The sequence below is a fragment of the Eulemur rufifrons genome, chromosome 6 (assembly GCF_041146395.1).
Source record: "Eulemur rufifrons isolate Redbay chromosome 6, OSU_ERuf_1, whole genome shotgun sequence".
Classification (NCBI taxonomy): Eukaryota; Metazoa; Chordata; class Mammalia; order Primates; family Lemuridae; genus Eulemur; species Eulemur rufifrons.
The window spans coordinates 63,698,555-63,719,241 of NC_090988.1; the positions used below are offsets into that span (position 1 = coordinate 63,698,555).

Consider the following 20,687-nt stretch of genomic DNA (forward strand, 5'->3'; position numbering starts at 1 on the left):
TTTGATTTTAAAAATTTTATTACCTTGTTTCTGGCTTTTGAAATTTTTTTTTAAAAAAGGAATATGTTGCTAGGCAAACACCACCTCTCCACACTGAGGAGTGTCTGAATAGAAGCTACTAACATATTCATTGAACACCTATCATATACTGTTCTAGTCCTGGTATTAATAGATTTAACTGAGAAAGTCCTAGCCTTCAAAATTAATACATTCTAATGGAGAGAAACATAGAACATATATAAGTAAATATATTAAATCGCATATGGTGATAAGTGCTATGAGGAAAAATAAAACGGGGTAAATAAAAAGGACAGAGAGTCACCAACCTGAGCAAGAGCGAGAACTGAAACTTTCTCTACAAAAAATAGAAAAATTAGCCAGGCATGGTGGCATGTACCTGTAGTCCCAGCTACTCGGGAGGCTGAGGCAGAAGGATCACTCAAGCCCAGTAGTTTGATGTTGCAATGTGCTGCGATGATGCTACAGCACTCTAGCCCAGGTGACAGAGTAAGACTCTGTCTCAAAAAATAAACAAACAAACAAACAAACAAATAAATTTAATCCAAATAATCCAGCCTCAGAAATCATTTTGGATCATTTAGTATACTACTTACTATCCTTAATTCTTCATTGTCACCTATAAATTTGATAATTTGCTTTCTCCAGATGAAGACAAAGCAAAGAACAAAGCCACTTTCCAAGATCAATTGGGCTCTGCAAGGGGTCATTTAAAATCAAAATTGTGTAAATTAACTAGTGGCTAATTTATTGTTCCCTCAGCTTACATCCAAGGATATTAAAAAAGACTTCACCAAAAGCTAAGCTTAAATCTAAATATATTATACGGATACTGGCATACTAATTGCATCAAAGAAAAATCAAAGTTGGTCTGACAATCTATTTTTAACAAACCCATTCCAAATCGTTTTTAATCTGTTTTTCTTCAAGTTAGTCATAAATTAATCCTTTTCATTTTTTTTGTTTCAAAATCCCCTACCTGTTTCAAAATCAGGCCCCAGATCTCCCATTTTTCAGCAGTTCCTATATTCTCATAAAACCTTCAAAGACCACAAATACTACCAATAATTTTAAGATGCTGCAAATAGTTCCTTTTATAACCATAAGATATTTGTTTCAAATGGCTCCTCAAACAAATCATTTAACTAGATATATTCTTTACCTCAATACCCATATTGGTTTTAACATCCTTCCTAGCAATGTTTGCTTTGTTTATTTTTATTTTTGTTGGTATGGTGGTGGTTTACTACTCTTCTTCTTTGACAAACAAGCTTCAAGACCTAAGGAATTTTTTCTTTCCTCATTGTCATACATTATTATTATATTTCCTTGATTTATCTTCTCACGTTAAAGGTAATACAAGAAACCCTTTTAGCTGGTCTAAACATTTTTCTAAAGTCTTAGCTCATTTGAGCCCTAGTTTTCCTAATTTTTTTTAAAGTTTGTTTTTTATATTTTATTACGGCAATCTGACCTATTTGCTTTGTTTTAAAAGTAATATGCATATCTTTAAAGAGTTCACCATATAATCATGCTAAGTATCTTTTCCTATTAGAAAAATATCAAAATTACATTTTTACTTAACTCCTTAAGACATCCTTCCTTTTTGGAGAAACATATGCTGTGGAATCATGCTAATCTTTTCTCTGAACAATTATCAGAAAAAACTCAGATTGGTGAAATAAATTACAAAACATAAATACATAAAACATTATGTAATCTTTAAGAATTATGCTATATCTGCAAGAAGAGGTGATGGGATGAAAAAAATTATGCTATAGAAGACTATTTCATGACATCGAGGATGTTCATAATAATTAAGTTTCTTTTTTTTAAAAAGGATAGGTTATATAACAACACTTACAGTAATATCCAGAAATCATTTTTACATGGACATGTATGCTTTTGTATGTTTATATATACATTAAAAAATAGGTTATATGCCAAAAAACAAAGTATTTTTCTTTTGATAGTAGAATAATATATTTTTTATTTTCTTCTATGTGCTCTCCTTTGCTTCCCAAATTTATGTAATGAGTATGTACCACTTTCACAATAAGACAGGTATTATCTTAAAAGAATCAGAACCAGAGGAAAGTATTCTATAAAGCATAAAATAAAAAGGTCTAGTTTGAGATTCTGCTTTTATAACTCTATTACTGTAACAAGCTTAGAAAAACAATTCTGGACCCTAAATCACAAAAAAAGTCAATACAAGATACCATGAACCTAACTGTATGACAACAATCAAGGTGACCATTCAAACTTTTAGAAATTAAGTAGGGAAATCACAAGAACTTCCTTACATTTCAAGGAAAGGATGTTATGAACCATTTAAATACATTAAAAATAATTTTAAAATATCCCAAATGTCTCTATAAAACAAAGGATCAGTAAGGTAAGAATAATAAAGACAGGAAAAAAAACATTATTCAGAGTATTTTCAATTATTGTAAAAAAAATTCTTAATAAAGTAAGTAATGTCACCTGTTAAGATTTAAAATCTCACAGCAAGAACAATTATCTTTACTTACAAATTTTGTCTGGCTGAAAATTAATATACACTAATCTAAAACTGGTTTGGCTTACTCTCTGTTTCAGTGGCAATATCTAGATCATCTATTCAGAGTTTAGGTTCTATAAAACTAAAAGAAAAGTCATTTTAACTAATTACAGCTTTATCATTCAAACACATTCAGTCCTATAAAATATATATATAAGTGGTTCAATTAATCTTTAATTCATTCAAAAGTAAAAATACATTCAACTCCTTCTTTAGGAAATTATTTCAATTATTTCAATTATTTCATTTCTCTGTCTTGAATTTTATTTTCAAATACATCAAAAATATTATTTCAAAATTAGTCTTTCCTTACATAAATTTTTATGTTATTCATAAATAACAGTACCAAACACAATGCATTCTCAATTTACACGAAATAAAAAACAAAACATCAAACCCAAGGAAACAATAAAAACACACTCCATTTATTTTAAATAACTTGACATTAAACTGACAATCAGATATATGATCTTTTACATCTAGAAATGTAAACGATCATAATGAAACAAACGCCAAACGTCTCTCTCTCAATCTTTCTCATATTTGTATATGTATACAATTATAACCCAGATATATCATGTAATAAATGAATACACACCTTCCTTTAGTATATGCCAAGGTAGACAGACAAAAACAAGAAAAAAAATTTGAAATCAGAGTATAAAGGGACTCTGCTTTTTCAAACAATGCAGCACTGAAAGCCAGGTCAGCATCCTTGGGCATTACTAGGAAACTTTAGCACATCTGATATTTCCATCATCTTCAAGATTCCTTTGAACAATCAGAAAATTTCCATCTCCCCCTACCTCACCTGTCCACAGACTTCCTTTAGTTTCCTCCCTCTACTGTGTAATACTGCTGTTGCAGTTATTTAGGTTTTAAATGTTCAGAGATACAACCCCCTCTATATATTAATTCAGTTTATTTTCTCACAGACACTGACTCAGCCGTGGGTTGTGCAGCACTGACGTTTCTAACCAAACAGCATCGTGTGAGCTGTGATCAGCCCATTTCTCCATCTCTGAGCAGTGATTGGATATTGTAATTGATAGACAGGTTGAAGGAAACACAGGAGATGAGGGCTTAGAGATATGTAGATATGTTGCCAAATGCCATCTGTAAAGCTAATTCTAGCTCTGCCAGCTTGCCAGGTTTTAGAAAACTAGGATACAGCTAACTTTTTTACCTTTCAATATTTTATTGCGTGTCCACTCTGAGCAGCAAAGCTTCTTTTTAAAACTTTAAAGCTCTCTCTTTAAAAGAGAAAATATTATTTGTACTTTAAGAATCCACTCAAGAACTATTCTTTAAAGCAACCAAACTTCTCCATTTCTAAACTGCTGCTGGGGCTATGAAGTGACTTAAAAGGGAAACTGGAAAGCTCAGACTTTATGCAGTCTCAGAAGAAACGAGCATGCGTACTTCTACGTGGGAATGAAACCTTGCGGCATAGTCTATATTGAATGGATGATGTATTTATCTTTAGTAATCTGAGCAGACTGCAGATCTAAGTTTTATATAGTCATATTCTACCCAACCCAAATATTCAAGAGCTTTTAGCATATTGTCTATCTAGACATTTTAACCTTATACAGAAAAGGTGCTCTCTCTTTTACTTTTTTAAATAGCAAAAACTCCTCTAATTCATATTTAAAGAGAAGTTGTCGCAATTCAAGCCAAATACATAACAACTGAAATGATCTTTTAACATCTTCAGCAGACTACCAAACTCCTCTATATAGGTATTAGAAATACAACAACTCACAAAGAAACAAAGTTCAGTAATTTTTAAACTATCTAATTTATTTTTATACACCTGCAGGAGACATAGGCACCCTGAAAGTCCATCTATGTTCAGACTAGATTCTCTAACTGTAAGAAAATTTTTTAAAGAGATATATATACATATCAAATCTACATTCAAAAGAAAGTTTAGGGGGAAAAAAGTACCTTAAAGTTGTATTAGATAGAATCAAAACCATAAGGCAATGCCTACCAAACCATCAAAGGTCAATGAATAAGCACACATAAGATGGTAACTATTACTGTTACTTCTGTAAATAAAAAAAAATTATTTTTATTTTAGCCAGCAAGGAAAGGTGGGGGAAAAAATCAAAAGTAAAAAACTGAAAAAAAAAAGGCTATTCCAAAATATAAACAGAACAAAACAAAACACAAATTTAAACAACTTTAAGATCACCTACAAAAACTGAACCAACAAAGAAAAGTATGCTTATTTCTTTACTTTTTATAACTTTAAATCCCCAACTCTGTCTGTTTAAGGTAGCAATGTGCTGAATTTAAAAACTATTTCTCAGTTTTCCTGATCCAAAGATTGCCGTATGACATGGTTCTAGCCAATGATTAATAAGCAGATAACTGCTGGGAATTTCTGAGAAATTTAATTTCCTGATATAAATGAAGCCCTTTGTCCCCTTCTCCCTTCTTCCTCTCCTCCTTGTCTAGATGGCAGACATGATGGCTGGAGCTACAATATCCACCTTGTGATCATGAGGGGAAAGCCAAGAAAATGAGAGGTTTTTGATCCTAACATCATTAAGTCACTAAATATCCATCAGCCAAGGGTTCATTATATCTGTTCTATTTTGCATGTATTTAAAATGTACCATAATAAGATATTTAAAATTTGAAAAAGAAAAAGGATAAGAAACTTGTTTATAAATCCCAGCTCTGCCACTGACAAGGTGGATGATCCTGAGCAAGTTTATTAATTTTATTTTTTTCATTTGCCAAATGGGGACAATAATACTATCCACAGAGCTCCACCTTCAGATCCAGTCAAGGTAATCTCCTGAAGGTCCCTGCCAGAAATGTCCTCCATCTACCTAATACTCTAATCATCAAAGGATTAGTTCAAGTCTCATTTTCATCTACTCAAGCTGATAATGATTCCCTTCCCTGAACTCTTACAACTCAGTACCATAGTTTAAGTGCCCTATTGTCCTCTAATTGTTCCACAGGTGGATATTAAATCATTTCATAACAGTACCCTGAAACACTTTTGAATCTCTCCTGAACTGAAGGCAAGTTCTCAATAATACTTGCTGATTGTTAGTTTTTAAAACCGCTCAGCTAATTAACTTGTATCAATCCAAAAAGTAACATTTTTAAAAAGTCAAACCATACTTTATTAAAGTATCTTAAATTATATGTTCTTAAGCACATAGGGACAAGAAATGTTTAAAAGTTCTTCCCTGGGCAGATTTTCCAAGAATGAGGCTAAAATAACCTCAAAGGACTTTACGGTCTTTCATTTAAAAAAAAAAAAAAAAAATGACGCCAGCCTGAGCAAGAACGAGACCCTGTCTCTACTAAAAATAGAAAGAAATTAGCTGAACAACTAAAAATATATAGAAAAAATTAGCCGGGCATGGTGGCGCATGCCTGTAATCCCAGCTACTCAGGAGGCTGAGGCAGAAGGATTGCTTGAGCCCAGGAGTTCAAGGTTGCTGTGAGCTAGGCTGACACCACAGTACTACAGCCTGGGCAACAGAGTGAGACTCTGTCTCAAAAAATAAATAAATAAATGACGTATTGGTATCTATTTTCTATTTTATGTTTTTCACTCACATAACCCTAAATACTGCTGCAGTGTACCTGAAAACACCACAAAAAAGTTAATGCTACAGGTATCAAAAAGAATTATGGTATTTTTATTAAAATGAGACAACAACAATGAAAAAAGTACTGTAGTGCTTGCTTTGGCAGCACATATACTAAAATTGGAACGATACAGAGAAGATTAGCAAAAAAGAAAAAAGTAGAAAAGAAAAAAAGTACTGTTTTTTATAAATTTTTCCCACAGTATGCATGTTGCTTTTATAAAGCAAACGATGGCTTATTTTTACCCTTGTCACCTTTTCATTATGTAATGCAGTATGTATGATGCCTCAGCAGAAAAATATCAAGAAATAGGAAGAATACTATATAATTCACCTGAAAATATATATATTTGAACACAACATAGTAGATATAAATATAGTCCCACATTTAATGTGATAAAACCAATGCCTCTTTAATCTCAATGACAAGATAATTATCCATGAAATAGAGCACAGTAAATGAACTAGCCCCAATTAGGACATACATACACAAAAACACACACACACACACACACACAAAATCAACAAACAAAACAAACTAAAAATCATTTATACCACTTGTCATGTACTTCTAAATTATAATAAAATCACCTTAACATTAACATTTTAAACCTCATCACATTTTTTTTTTTTTTTTTGAGACAGAGTCTCGCTTTGTTGCCAAGGCTAGAGTGAGTGCCGTGGCGTCAGCCTAGCTCACAGCAACCTCAAACTCCTGAGCTCAAGGGATCCTCCTGTCTCAGCCTCCCGAGTAGCTGGGACTACAGGCATGCACCACCATGCCCGGCTAATTTTTTCTATACATATTTTTAGCTGTCCATATAATTTCTTTCTATTTTTAGTAGAGATGGGGTCTCGCTCTTGCTCAGGCTGGTCTCGAACTCCTGAGCTCAAACGATCCGCTCACCTCGGCCTCCCAGAGTGCTAGGATTACAGGCGTGAGCCACCACGCCCGGCCCTCATCACATTGAAAGTCCACAACAAAGGTGAACCTCTTATTAGGAGACTTAACAAGTACCAGTCACTCATATTTCCTAGCCATAGTATATAGTTGTGTTTTTTGTTTGTTTGTTTTATTTATTTATTTTTTTGAGACAGAGTCTCACTCTGTTGCCCGGGCTAGAGTGCCGTGGCATCAGCCTAGGTCATAGCAACCTCAAACTCCTGGGCTCAAGCAATCCTCCTGCCTCAGCCTCCTGAGTAGCTGGGACTACAGTCATGCGCCACCATGCCCGGCTGATTTTTTTCTATATATATATTTTTGGTTGGCCAGATAATTTCTTTCTATTTTTAGTAGAGATGGGGTCTCGCTCTTGCTCAGGCTGGTCTCAAACTCCTGAGCTCAAACAATCCTCCCACCTCGGCTTCCCAGAGTGCTAGGATTACAGGCGTGAGCCACCACACCCATCCCATAGCATATAGTTTTAAAGTACCTGGACTATTTCTTGAAAATGACAAAAAGGATTTCAATCATAGTATTTTTTTTTTCCAAAAAAGCTGGTATTCGTTATTAGTGATCAAGAAAATTTTATTATTCAAGTAAGTGCATGTTCAATAATGTCACCTAACATTCATAAGGCAAAATTGTCGATGTAAACATGCTTACATACCTGTAATATGTGAGGTTTATGAGTTGTCAATTAACACCTTAAATATTAGATCACAAGGTATTCTAAATGAGATCCTCATTAAGTCACACAGGACAAAATAAGTTTTAAAAATAATATATAGATGGGCTGAAACTTTTGAAATGAATTTCATTTCATGCACTGAACTTTAAATGAACCAGTAGAGAGAGTCATTCCAGAAAGATTAATTTTCCCATTAGGATCAGAATGGCAATACAATATAAATTCACATAGTTAAAAATGTACAGAGGCAAACATTGACATAAACCTATAACTTATCCTGTGTAAGCTACACATACCATGTATTTAGAGCACGAAATATATTCCTATTAGAGAGTTTTAAATATAAAGAACTAACCTATCTTGCCACAGTTCCCAATTAAGTCCATTATAGCATTTATTCATGGGATCAACTAAGGAGATTTTAACATTATTTAGAGACAGAAATAAATATTCAAATAAACACAAATATAAAAAATTTAAAGAAAGAAATGTTTCCCTAATAGTTATTTAAGGAAAAATTGAAATATTCACAATATTTTATAAGCTAGGTCCCATCCTCTGATAGAACTTGCCACAACCAAATGCAACAGTCATCTTTACAATCAGTTTTAACAGAGCTTTGATATGTGAAATACATATTTTCTACCTACCTTGAATGTTTACAAAGTTTACGAGGTCTACTATGCAATTTCCGATCCCAATTCTCTGGATCACTGGAGTTACTGTCATAGGGATGAGGCCGTCCTGCCATCCCACTTCAAGCTTCCTCACACTACTGCTCTGAAAGCACACATGTAGCACCCATAACCTACATAAAAGAGTAGTGTTGACCTTTAAAACTATTAATGCATAAAATAGTCATAGAATTTTACATACTTGACATTATTGTGATATATTTTTAAAGTAATGAATAGATTATAAAATACTAAACATACAAAATGCCCACAAATCAGATTAAAATAAACACCGTTAAGTCTTTTTAGGTACTTTTCATTTGAGTTACCTATTAAATCTGCTACCCCTAGCCAACAGTTTAATGTGCTATTTATATTCAGTAAATATACTTAAACAACTGCCATCTATGTACCTCATGTTTCCAAACATCAATATAACACCAAAAAGGCAAAAGCAATTCCATAGAATGATTTTTTTAGACAAATTTCATTTGAAACATATTTCTTAATTACTAAAAGAAGTTTAAGATGTTGAACAAAGCATCTAGTAAGACCAAATAACAATGTTACTCTTTCATTAGGCAAGTTAAAAAAAAACCCTAAATAGAAATTTAATTTTTGCCCAAAAATAAACGTATGTAAACATTCTGGTACTACCTTATGATACAATTACCACAAAAATGTTTATCAATATAATTCATATATTTTATACCTTTTTTCATGTGAGGCTTGTGACTGTTATTTTTACCAATCAAATGAAATTATAAGAAAATACATTTAACAATAACTTTACAGAATATCTGAACTAAATACTCTTAAACAATCACCTCGCAAGGTAGGCATTATGATCTCCATATACAGGCTAGAAACAGCCTCAGAATTTTAGTAACTTTGCCAAAGGTCACAATGCTGGTAAATGGCAGGATTATGAGGAGCAATGAGAATTCATGATAAAGAATAAAATTTTGATCTTGAAAAATGCTCAGGCTACAGTACGTGTTTGGAAATAGATCAGATTTGATTTTAGAAATTGTAAACACCAAAAAAGAAACTAAATGAGGTTAAACAATTTGAATGAAGTTATATAAACTGGACTAGAACCCAGGTTTCCTGACACTTGCTCCTGTATACTTCCTATATACTTTTCCAAACAAGATTTGATGGAAGGAAAGAGATGGAGTTGGACACAAAAGTCAAAGGGAAATCCCAGAACTGCAAAAACACTATATCTTCCTGAGTTTTATATGATACTCCAGTACAATTTCACAAAAAATGCCAAAGATAAACTCATTAAATTTATGTTTATATCAAAATCAGTAGAAGAAACACTTTAATTTTAGAGAAACCAGTTTGCTATTTTATCATTTTTTCTCATAGTTTCTTAATACCCTCTTTCTAAAAACAGTTTAAAATTTTATAATAAATGAACATTTTAATTTAATAAATATATAAATAAATAGGAAGATCCATGAGTGAAACAGAAAAAGGGAAAAGGGAGAATTGCACAATGGCTGATTCAAATTCCTAAGCAAATGCCACATAGTTTATTTGCTGAATGCTCCTGGAAAAGGAAACCTATTTCCTATTTGGTATTTCCTTAAGGATCACTGAATCATAAAAAATAAAAAAAAAAAAATCAGATATTAGATGAACATAAAAACCATGAAATTATTTTGAACATAAAAATATCTCAGTCACTCACTATAAAAGAAATTTTATTTTGCCTAGTTATCTGTACTGAAGAGATGAGGCAGAAAAAAAGAAAAAGGGGAGAAAGAACAAATCAGAGAAGAAAAAGAGAGAGTCAGAAAAAAGTAGTCAACAAGAAGACATAAAAGGTATAAAGAAAACTAGGGATAAAAATAACAAGGAGGGGAAAAAAGATGTAGCAATTTAGCAGGTTCAATAGAAAAAATCAGAACACTTTCTCCTTACTCTACAGATCCTTAAGTAAACTATTTCAGGGATTAACATTTCATTACAAAGAGCATTTTATCGCTTCCTTACTCTTAAATATCAGAGATTCTGAATAGGATAGCCACAGATGTCCACTGAGGAGAATGATCCTAAACCATAGGAGGCAGTGATCAAAAAAATAAAACCATAAGGAACAGATAAATAAGGCAAATTCAGATTCAGATTTTCCACCACTATTACACTGGGTAGCACACATCTAGAAGCAAGGAAATACCAGTATGTTCTCTCAACAATCCTATTTAAATGAATGAGCATGTATCTCACAGCAAGCCACAAGAAACTAATGATTGTTAAGATGAAGGCTCTCAAAAAGTCAGTTGAAAACTCATATTCACATTTCATTTGTCATAAAATTCAGGTATCACTACATGAAAGATTTCTCCCCGCCCCCTCACTCTCAATAGTCATAGGGATACAAAACAAGCACACTAAAAAACAAGTAAATTCAAGTGAAATATCTAGAAAAATGTCTATGTTTGCCTACACATGGCTAGTGTATTTTTAAATTTTATCAATAAGTTACGCATATAACTGTAAATGGCTAAAGGGCAACCGACACACTTTATACACTATTTTGTAATGTCTAATGATCTCTTTTCACTTTTAAACATTCTCTGTGCCATACTTAGTGACATTGTATTTGTCTGATTTTATTCATTCATTCCTTCAAGCACTTATTGTGCACTTACTACAATATGCCAAGCAATTTACAAGATGCTAAAGCAAGTCAGACTTATTCCTATGCTCAAAAAACTCATCCTTGTAAGAGAAAAAAAGATTCCTCTCATGGGTCCATATGCTACTTACGTCTGCATCTCTCTCCTACCTATATAGTACCTCTATTCAAATTCTTGCGCTGTTACCCCATCCTTCATCCCTATTAAATCTTGGTGTTCTTTAGGATTCCATCTTCCTCTCTCTGATTGCTGGGTCCACAGAGACAGTAGACAAAATAGAAGTGAGGATCAAACCCTTGAGAACATCAGGATTTATACACTATATCCAATTTCTGTTTCCATTAATGCTACCTGAATTCTTCAACAGACATCCTAAATTCAACAGTCAGTGTCCCCCATCAGCCAGTATCATCTCTATTCACCAAGTAAAAAACTTTGAAGTCATCCTTGACTTCTCATTTCCCCACATCAAGTCTACTACAAAATTCTTTTGACTCCTCTCTCCGTTTTCATTCATAAGGCTGCTGCCTTCATTTAAACCCCTATCATCTATCAATAAGCCTCTTGGCTGACCTCCTTACCACCATTCAATTCCATATTGGCTCTGCTGTTGTCAGAATTATCTTCCTAAACACTTTTAATGGCTCCCCACTTCCTATAAACTCCTTACCATAACAGTTCCTTCAGAATCTGGCACCAGAATCCCCAATGTCTATTTCATATTAGGCCAATTAAAATTTATTGTTATTTGGATCTCATCATCATCCAAAAATCCAAAAATGATTACTAGACTACTAAAAACAAAGTCCCGAGAAAATATCACACTGTTCATTACTATTTTTAGGCATGATAGAAATAATATAAATTCTTTTTTGTTTTTTGTTTTTTTTTTTGAGACAGTCTCACTCTGTTGCTGGGGCCACAGTGCAGTATCATTGTAGTAATTCACTGTAACCTCAAATTCCTGGACTCAAGCGATCCTCCTGGCTCAGCCTCCTGATACCTGGGACTACAGGCGTGTATCACCACACCCAGCTAATTTTTCTATTTTTTGTAGAGAAGGGGTCTCACGATGTTGCTCAGGCTAGTCTCAAACTCCTGGCCTCAATCAATCCTCCAGCCTAGGCCTCCCAAAGTGCTAGGATTACAGGTGCGAGCCACGACGCCCAGCCCATATAATGTAAATTCTAAATAATCTAGAAATTATCTATCTATACAGAGGCTGGAAAGAATAAGCCTGTTGCTTAGGGACATGCTTTCAAGAAACTGCCAAAAGTCAACCAAGAACAAGGTGATTCCATTGCTTTCCCTTCTTTTGGATATTACTGTCTAAAAGGGGAAGGCCAGACACAGTGGCTCATGCCTGTAATCCCGACACTTAGGGAGGCCGAGGTGGGAGAATCACTGGAGGCCAAGAGTTCAAGACCACCCTGAGCAACATAGCGAGAACCCCGTCTCTTCAAGAAATACAAAAATTAGCTGGGCATGGTGGCGTGCACCTGTAGTTCCAGCTACTCAGCAGGCTGAGGCAGAAGGATCACTTGAGCCCAGGAATTTGAGGCTACAGTGAACTATGATTGCACCAGTGCAATCCAGCCTGGGTGATAGAATGAGATCCTGTCTCAAAAGACAAAACAAAGCAAAACAAAACAAACAAAATAAAAAACAGTTGGAGGGGAGAAGATAATGACAGAATCTTCAGGGCTACAGTAACACAATAAATATATTATTATATATCAGGTATATAATAATATATGTTAACATAAATATGTAAGTGTTCCCTGGGACACTATTTCCAGATAATATCAATTAATTAATGACAATGATCTATATGAAGATTACAAAACATATGGACAGTATATGGAGACAATTTTGTTTTACTATATATCAATGTCAAGGAAGTTTATATACTTTTTCCTACTTAAAGTGAAACAATTCTATATTATTATCCTACTTCATACATGAGGAAATTTTAGAGCTAAGATTAAAATCCAAGTCTAACAGAAAGGCCATGTTCTTTCCATTGTACCAAGCTAGGTATTTAAGAATTGATACTTTTGCTTTTCATTACCAACCATGTCTCTTTTAAACCTCAGCCATATTGTGGCTTTGTCCATCTTGTTGAGATCTTACTCTGTCTCAGACTATTTTGTTGCTATAATAGAATACCTGAGACTAGATAATTTATAATGAACATAAATTTATTTAGCATATGGTTCTGGAAGCTGGGAAGTTCAAGAGCATGTCACCAGCTTCAGGCAATGAGGGCCTTTGTGCTGTGTCATCCCATAACAGAAAGCAGAAGAACAAGAGAGTTTGGGCAAGAGAGAAAACGTGAGGAATAAAGCTCGCTTTTATAATAACCCACTCTCTCAATAACTGACTCACTCCTGTAGTAACTATATCAATCCATTTATGAGGGCTTCACCATCATAACCCAATCACCTCCTAGCACTGCTCCATTGAGGATTGTTTCTACCATGTCAATTTTGGGGGACACATTCAAACCACAGCACACCCTGAATAGTCATTACACAAGAGCTTCTCTATTAATGTGAAGTTATTTTTACCTCCCAAACTTTGCAAACAAAGTAATTCAACTGTGGTGGTTATTGGAGAGAAAAGACCTAATAGGTAAAACAGGGAGAATCATGAAGAGGACAGAATCACAGTGCCCACAGTCAAGGGCTGCCTTCAGCTGGATAGAAAGCCAAATATTCAGAAATGTGGATGGTAAAGACTGACCAGGAAGAAGCCAAGAAGACATCTGAGCTAGCTACATGTCCTAAGGTAACCTTCCCTGTGTGGAAAGAACCAACAGGAGGAGAGATAGCCCTATAGAGCAAATGAATCACTTGAGACTGGCAGACAAAAGGGCAAGCATCTAAATGTTCACACAGTTAATTTTGTACTATCTACACAGAAGGCCTTCAGTGGGGCCTACATGGAGGAAGAATTCTGAAGGACCAGAAACTTGAGGATCATTTGATGAACCTCCATCCTCAGGAATAAAAGAGAGATTGTACTACCCAGAAAAGCAGAATATATGATATGCAAATAACCACCATGAAAATGTCTGTAATTTCCTCATGACGGCTAATCCACTCTAAATCTTCCCATGTAGTGTAACATAAATTCATAAATTAATTGCTAAGGAAATGAACAGTCATTTTTAGGAACATTAAGAACTGGAGAAGCTCAAGGGACTGAATCCTACCACACATAATCATAAAGGACAAAGAATACATGGAAACAAGTTTTAAATAAAAAGGAAATCAGAGAGATGAAAAGAAACCTCTTACAAATGCAGCCAGGCAAAGGGATCATGTGTGCCTCCTACAGAAAGCAATTATTTAAATCTGGATAAACTATAAAAAATAACTATTTAAAAGCACTGGAGAGGTCTCAAAGGAGAGAGTAGTGAAAGAAGAGTTTAATCTTGAAAAACTACAACTAGAAGGGACAGAATTATAAACTCAATTCAAAAGTTTTTTCCTGAGTCCCCTCCCACCCCTCACAAATATGGTAAAGGAAACCAGGCAGCTACGCAACTCAAAGCAGTAGAGAAGAAGTCAAAGCTGGAAGTGCAGGTGAAAATTTAAGGCAAATAAACTGGGAGTGAAAGAACAACAGAGAGGTTAGATTCAAAATCTGAGCATAAACTCAAAGTCCTGGCTGACAGCTAAATTACACATGCATTAGAGGATGCGGGGTTGTAATGGTGCAGGAGGGAGACTCCAGATAGCCTAGCAAAAAAGCAGTCAGAGACCATAGAGGAATCTACCCTTGAAAGCTGCATGGCATGAGATCCATGAGTTTGATGCTTTTTAAACTGAGTGTATTGCCCAATAATACACACCTCAAGCTGAAGAAGCCCTTGGTGGTTGGGATATCAGAGGACAGAGACCACCACTAGCAGGTAAACTTGAAATTACGAGGTTATTCCCAGAAATAAAGGACCCACAAGAGGGTGAATTCCAAAATCTGAGTATAAAAAGATCTCTGCCCAAATAAATTCTCAGTTGACCACCAAATTGCATAGGTGCAGAAGAGCCTTCCCTCTGCCCTGCCCCACGGGAGAACAAGATAAAAAATAATTAGTTGGAAAAAGAAATGAACCAAGGGTGGTAGCATGCTCCCAGCTACTTGGGAGGCTGAGGATTATGTGAGCCCAGAAGTTTGAGACCAGCCTGAGCAACATAGTGAGATCTTATCTTATATGAAAATATATAAGGTAATTAATAAAGAGAACCAAAAACAGCAAGAAATGGGCACAGATGGCAGCTGCTATACACTGCAGGGGAAACAAGTTTGCAGTTTGAGTCCAAGCAAATTAATAGTTACTGGAACTACAACAACAACAAAACAATCCTCGGCCGGGCACGGTGGCTCACGCCTGTAATCCTAGCACTCTGGGAGGCCGAGGCGGGTGGATCGCTCAAGGTCAGGAGTTCGAGACCAGCCTGAGCAAGAGCGAGACCCCGTCTCTACTAAAAATAGAAAGAAATTATATGGACAACTAAAAATATATATCTAGAAAAATTAGCCGGGCATGGTGGCGCATGCCTGTAGTCCCAGCTACTCGGGAGGCTGAGGCAGGAGGATCGCTTGAGCCCAGGAGTTTGAGGTTGCTGTGAGCTAGGCTGACGCCACGGCACTCACTCTAGCCTGGGCAACAAAGTGAGACTCTGTCTCAAAAAAAAAAAAAACAATCCTCATAAGAATACTATGGCCAGGTGCAGTGGCATGCACCTGTAGACCCTGGAGGGGTCTGGAGGCTGAGGCGAGATGACTGCTTGAGCCCAGGAGTTTAAATCCAGCCTGGCAGCCTGGGCAACACAGCAAGACCCCCATCTCCAAACAAACAAACAAAAAAACCCACTACAATGCCCAAGTTTCAATCAAAAATTATGAGACATGTAAAGAATTAAGAGAATAAAAAGCAGTCAATAGAAATAGAAACTGACTCTGAAAGGGCTCAGATGTTGGATTCAGCAAACAAAGACTTCAAAGTACCTATTATAAATATATTCAAACAATTAAAGAAAAAGTATGTCCAAGGAACTAAAAGAAGAATCATCAAGAAAGGGCATCTCAGTAGAGAGGAAAAAACTATCAAAAGAAATGGCAATTCAGCTCTAGCTGAAAAGAATAACTAAAATGAAAAATTAGATGGGTACAGTAGCAGATGGTGATGACAAAAAGAAAATCAGGGAACTTGGAAAACAGATCAATAAAAATAACCCAATACACAGAATGAAGAGCAAGAAAGACTGAAGAAAAAGAAATAGAGCTGCAGAGATGGGTGGGACAGCACATAATAATATAACATGTAAGTAACTGAATACATACAACATGGAAGATCTCAAAAGCATTAGACAGAAGACAGACTCAAAGATTACACACCATATGATTCCATTTCTGTGACATTCTTGTAAAGACAAAACTATAGGGACAGAGAATAGATCAGCCAGAGGCTGAAATGACTATACAGGGACAGCACAAGGTAATGTTTTGGGGGCTGGGGGGGGGAGGGGGGCAGGGCGGGGAGGGGAATGGAACTATTCTGTATCTTGATTGTTGTGGTGGTAGTCACACAATTGTATGCTTTTATCAAAACTCACAGAAGTATACACCAAAAAGGAAGAATTTTATCACATTTAAATTTAAAAAAGAAAAAATTAGCAATGATTTTTAATTAATACTCAAAAGCATCAAACATATTAACATGACATAATTAAACCACTTTTTGATCAAAAACTCTAAATCACACTGCCACGTTACCATCAATAGTCAGTCATCGATCCTCCCACTGCCACAAACAACATGCATAAACTTTTTTTTTTTTTTTTTTTTTGAGACAGAGTCTCACTCTGTTGCCCGGGCTAGAGTGAGTGCCGTGGCGTCAGTCTAGCTCACAGCAACCTCAAACTCCTGGGCTTAAGCGATCCTACTGCCTCAGCCTCCCGAGTAGCTGGGACTACAGGCATGCGCCACCATGCCCGGCTAATTTTTTGTATATATATATTTTAGTTGTCCATATAATTTCTTTCTATTTTTAGTAGAGACGGGGTCTCACTCTTGTTCAGGCTGGTCTTGAACTCCTGACCTCGAGCGATCCGCCCACCTCGGCCTCCCAGAGTGCTAGGATTACAGGCGTGAGCCACCGCGCCGGGCCATAAACTTTTAATAAGGAAAACTGGTGAGAACTTTTCTACTTCTGCCCCAATAGTGAGTGAGTCATAACAAATTACCACAAATCCAGTGGCTTAAAACAATATACATATATTATTTCAGTTTCTGTGGGTCAGGAACCTGGCATGGTTTAGCTGGGTCCTCTGCAAGGCTATAATTAAGGTGTTAACCAGGACCAGGTCCTCATCTGGAGACTGGACTGGGGAAGGATATGCTTCTAAACTCACTCACATTGTAACAATTCAATTCCTTGTAACAGTAGGATTGAAAGCCAACAACAGAGAAATAGTAAGTCTGCTACCAAAATGGAGTCTTATGAAATGTAAAGTAAACATCCCCATCACTTTGCCATATCCTTTTAGTTTGAAGGAAGTTGGATTTTGGCTGGGCATGGTGGCTCATGCCTATAATCCCAGCAGTTTGAGAGGGTGAGGCTGGAGGACTGCTGGAGGCCAGGAGTTTGAGACCACCCTGGGCAACACAGTGAGACCTTGTCTCTACAAAATATTTTTAAAATAGCCAGGCATGGTGGCACACACCTGTAGTCCCAGCTACTCAGGAGGCTGGGGCAGGAGGATTGCTGAACCCAAGAGTTCGAGATTGCAGTGAGGTATGACTGTGCCACTGCACTCCAGCAACCTGGGTGACATAGCAAGACCCTGTCTCTATTAAAAAAAAAAAAAACAAAGAAAAAGAAGAAAGAAGTCAGATTCTGCTCACACTAAAGGGGAAAGAATTATACAAAGGCACAAACACCAAGAGGCAGAGATCATGGGAACCACCTTAGAGTCTGTCTGCCATATTGCCCAACACGTTCTCCCTATGAATGACACTAAAAGTTTAATGTTTTGTTCAGGCCTTGTTTTAATTAGACATACCACTACATTAACACATGCATACACACAAAATGAATATATCTCTTTTCTCCCTTGACATGATATATAGCACTATTTGTCACAGCAAAAATCTGGAACCAATATAAATGTACATCACGTGAGCTGGTTAAAAATATGTACAATATTTTATGTAAACAGTAAAAATGAGATAGACATATGGATAGATATACTAATATAAAAAATATTCCAAGATGTATTATTAAGCTAAGACCAAGGTACAGATAATCATTATATATTCCCATTTTTATACACACAGAAAAACATTTATCCATACTTGTATACATTAAAATAATGTCTAGAAATATCACATAAAACTATGACTAGTTGCCTCTGAAGAAATGCTGGAGAGACTTACTTTTCATTATATCCCCTCTAATCATATTTGAATTTCCTACATATTGTTTTCATAATGATAATATTAGGAAGGGTCTATAATAAAATATTTGGAGGTAGTATTGTTATAGAAATTTTTTCCTTGTTTAATTTTCCTGCTTAAGTGTAATTTTGTATTTTTTGATTGCTTAAATATGATCAATACGTATGCATAATATGTTTCTGCTACATGTTGGCCATTAGACTGTAAGACCCTTGAGGACAAGAACAAAATAGGAGTCATATTTGTGTCCTCATAGCTTAGTACAACTTGTATGTAAGCTTTTACAAAACGTTTAATTAACTAAATTAAGATGAAAGAAATTGAAGGACATTTCATTTAATATAATCTACTAGTGCAGAGGGAACACAAAGATTTACAAGTCTTTCACTTTCAGTTGTTTGTTTTAAAAGAATATTATTGCCAGATGAGGTGGGCAAAAGAATATTATCGCCAGATGAGGTGGCTCACACCTGTAAACACAGAACTTTGGGAGGCCAAGGCAGGAAGATCACTTGAGGCTGGGAGTTTGAGACCAGCCAGGACAATATTGTGAGACCTGCCTCTACAAAAAATTTAAAAATTAGCCAGGCATGGTGGCACGCACTTGTAGTCCCAGCTACTCGGGAGGCTAAGGCAGGAGGATTCGCTTGAGCCCAGGAGTTCAAGGTTAACTGAGCTATGATTGCACCACTACATTCCAGCCTGAGCAACAGAGCAAGACCCTATCTCAATATATACATATATATTATCCCATAAGTATACCTATGTTTTAGTTATGGCAAAGAGCGCCAACCATGTGAATCTTACCCTTAAATGAACAAAAATCATAACAATTCAATTTCTAATGCCAATACCTGCTCTCAGGAAATATATATCAAGAAAGTGGGGATAAAGGAGAGAAAATATAAAATTTTTCAAGATATTATCAAATGAGCCCTGAGTTTCCCAAAATATTCCTCAAAGATATCTCTTTAAATCTCAGAGAAGCCCTTTCAATTGTCAAGGCTTGTCCTTTTCTGATTTGTTGCAGTTTAAACAAAGCAAGTTTGCCTGAGAATATTATTCAGGGTATTTTTATACTAGATTATATCTGACTGAATTTTATGTAAGTTAATTTCATGATATAAAATTAGATTGATTTATTCGTTCATTCAAAATCTATTTATTGAGTACTTAGCACCTTTTCAGGCATTTTGATAACCGCTAGGGGTACTCTCTAAAGACAGATTTTATAAAATTGCATGGCATTTCCATTGAAAGTAGGGTCAACTGTCTATTTAAAAGGCCTTATCTAATCCAAAAAGATGTAAGACTTCCAAAGTCAACTCATATTCAGCCCTCGATGTTCCAGAAGTGATTCGGATATAAAATCTTTGTGTTAATTGATTTTACCACCTTTATAGAATTTTTATTCAAATTTTACTTCTAAATCTAGGCATCAACACTTCAAGAAATGTTTCATTCATTTGTTTTTTCCTATCTCAAACAGCTCAATAAATATTTGAAAGTCTTTCCGTGTCTTAAGCACTTACAAAGTACCTAAATTTCGTGATTAACATTGCAAATAACTAGATACCGTATATAATGTTAAGTTCTTAAAACTCAGTAAAAAGCATATTTTTTAATATTTCAAAGCAATATCTTTTTTATTTTTATTTTTTTCTGTTGGCTCCTTGATCTTGGATAAAGCAGTATCTCACTGTTTTCCTTTTCTACTATGACCAAATAGTACTGACTTCAAAACCAGAAATATCTTAGTTGAAGCAAATCACCTTGACGTAACATCATTTAATATAGGCAAAGCTCCTGTAAGCTCATGTCTAAATCAAAGGAGATTACATTCAACTGCTAAGAAGCAACAGCCTTTAAATAAACCCGACTCATAAATATATTTTTCTTTTTTTTCTCCATGATGCTTTTATAAGTTGTATTTTTTTCACAAAATCTTTATTACACTGCTCCATTTTGACCTATTCATTATTCCCTTTACCTTCTATTCCTTCAAATTTTTATCTTGCCTGTTTATCTGCTATCAGCTCCATAGGCTACAAAAGTAA

The 20,687-nt window shown here is 35.3% G+C and overlaps 1 protein-coding gene and 1 pseudogene across 2 annotated transcripts in view; one reads left to right on the forward strand and one right to left on the reverse strand.

Moving 5' to 3' along the window:
* Positions 1 to 20,687, reverse strand: part of BTBD10 (BTB domain containing 10) — a 75,093-nt gene that overhangs the window by 45,100 nt on the left and 9,306 nt on the right. Inside the window, exon 2 of one of the 2 annotated variants that reach the window (XM_069469612.1) lies at positions 8,486 to 8,643. In XM_069469612.1, coding sequence (XP_069325713.1) covers positions 8,486 to 8,586 — 101 coding nt within the window. In that variant the 5' untranslated portion in view covers positions 8,587 to 8,643. Of the gene's footprint in view, positions 1 to 3,179; positions 3,551 to 8,485; positions 8,644 to 20,687 lie in introns of those variants that run through there. The other variant, XM_069469611.1, reaches the window with a different exon arrangement.
* Positions 6,295 to 6,388, forward strand: LOC138385563 (U6 spliceosomal RNA; annotated as a pseudogene).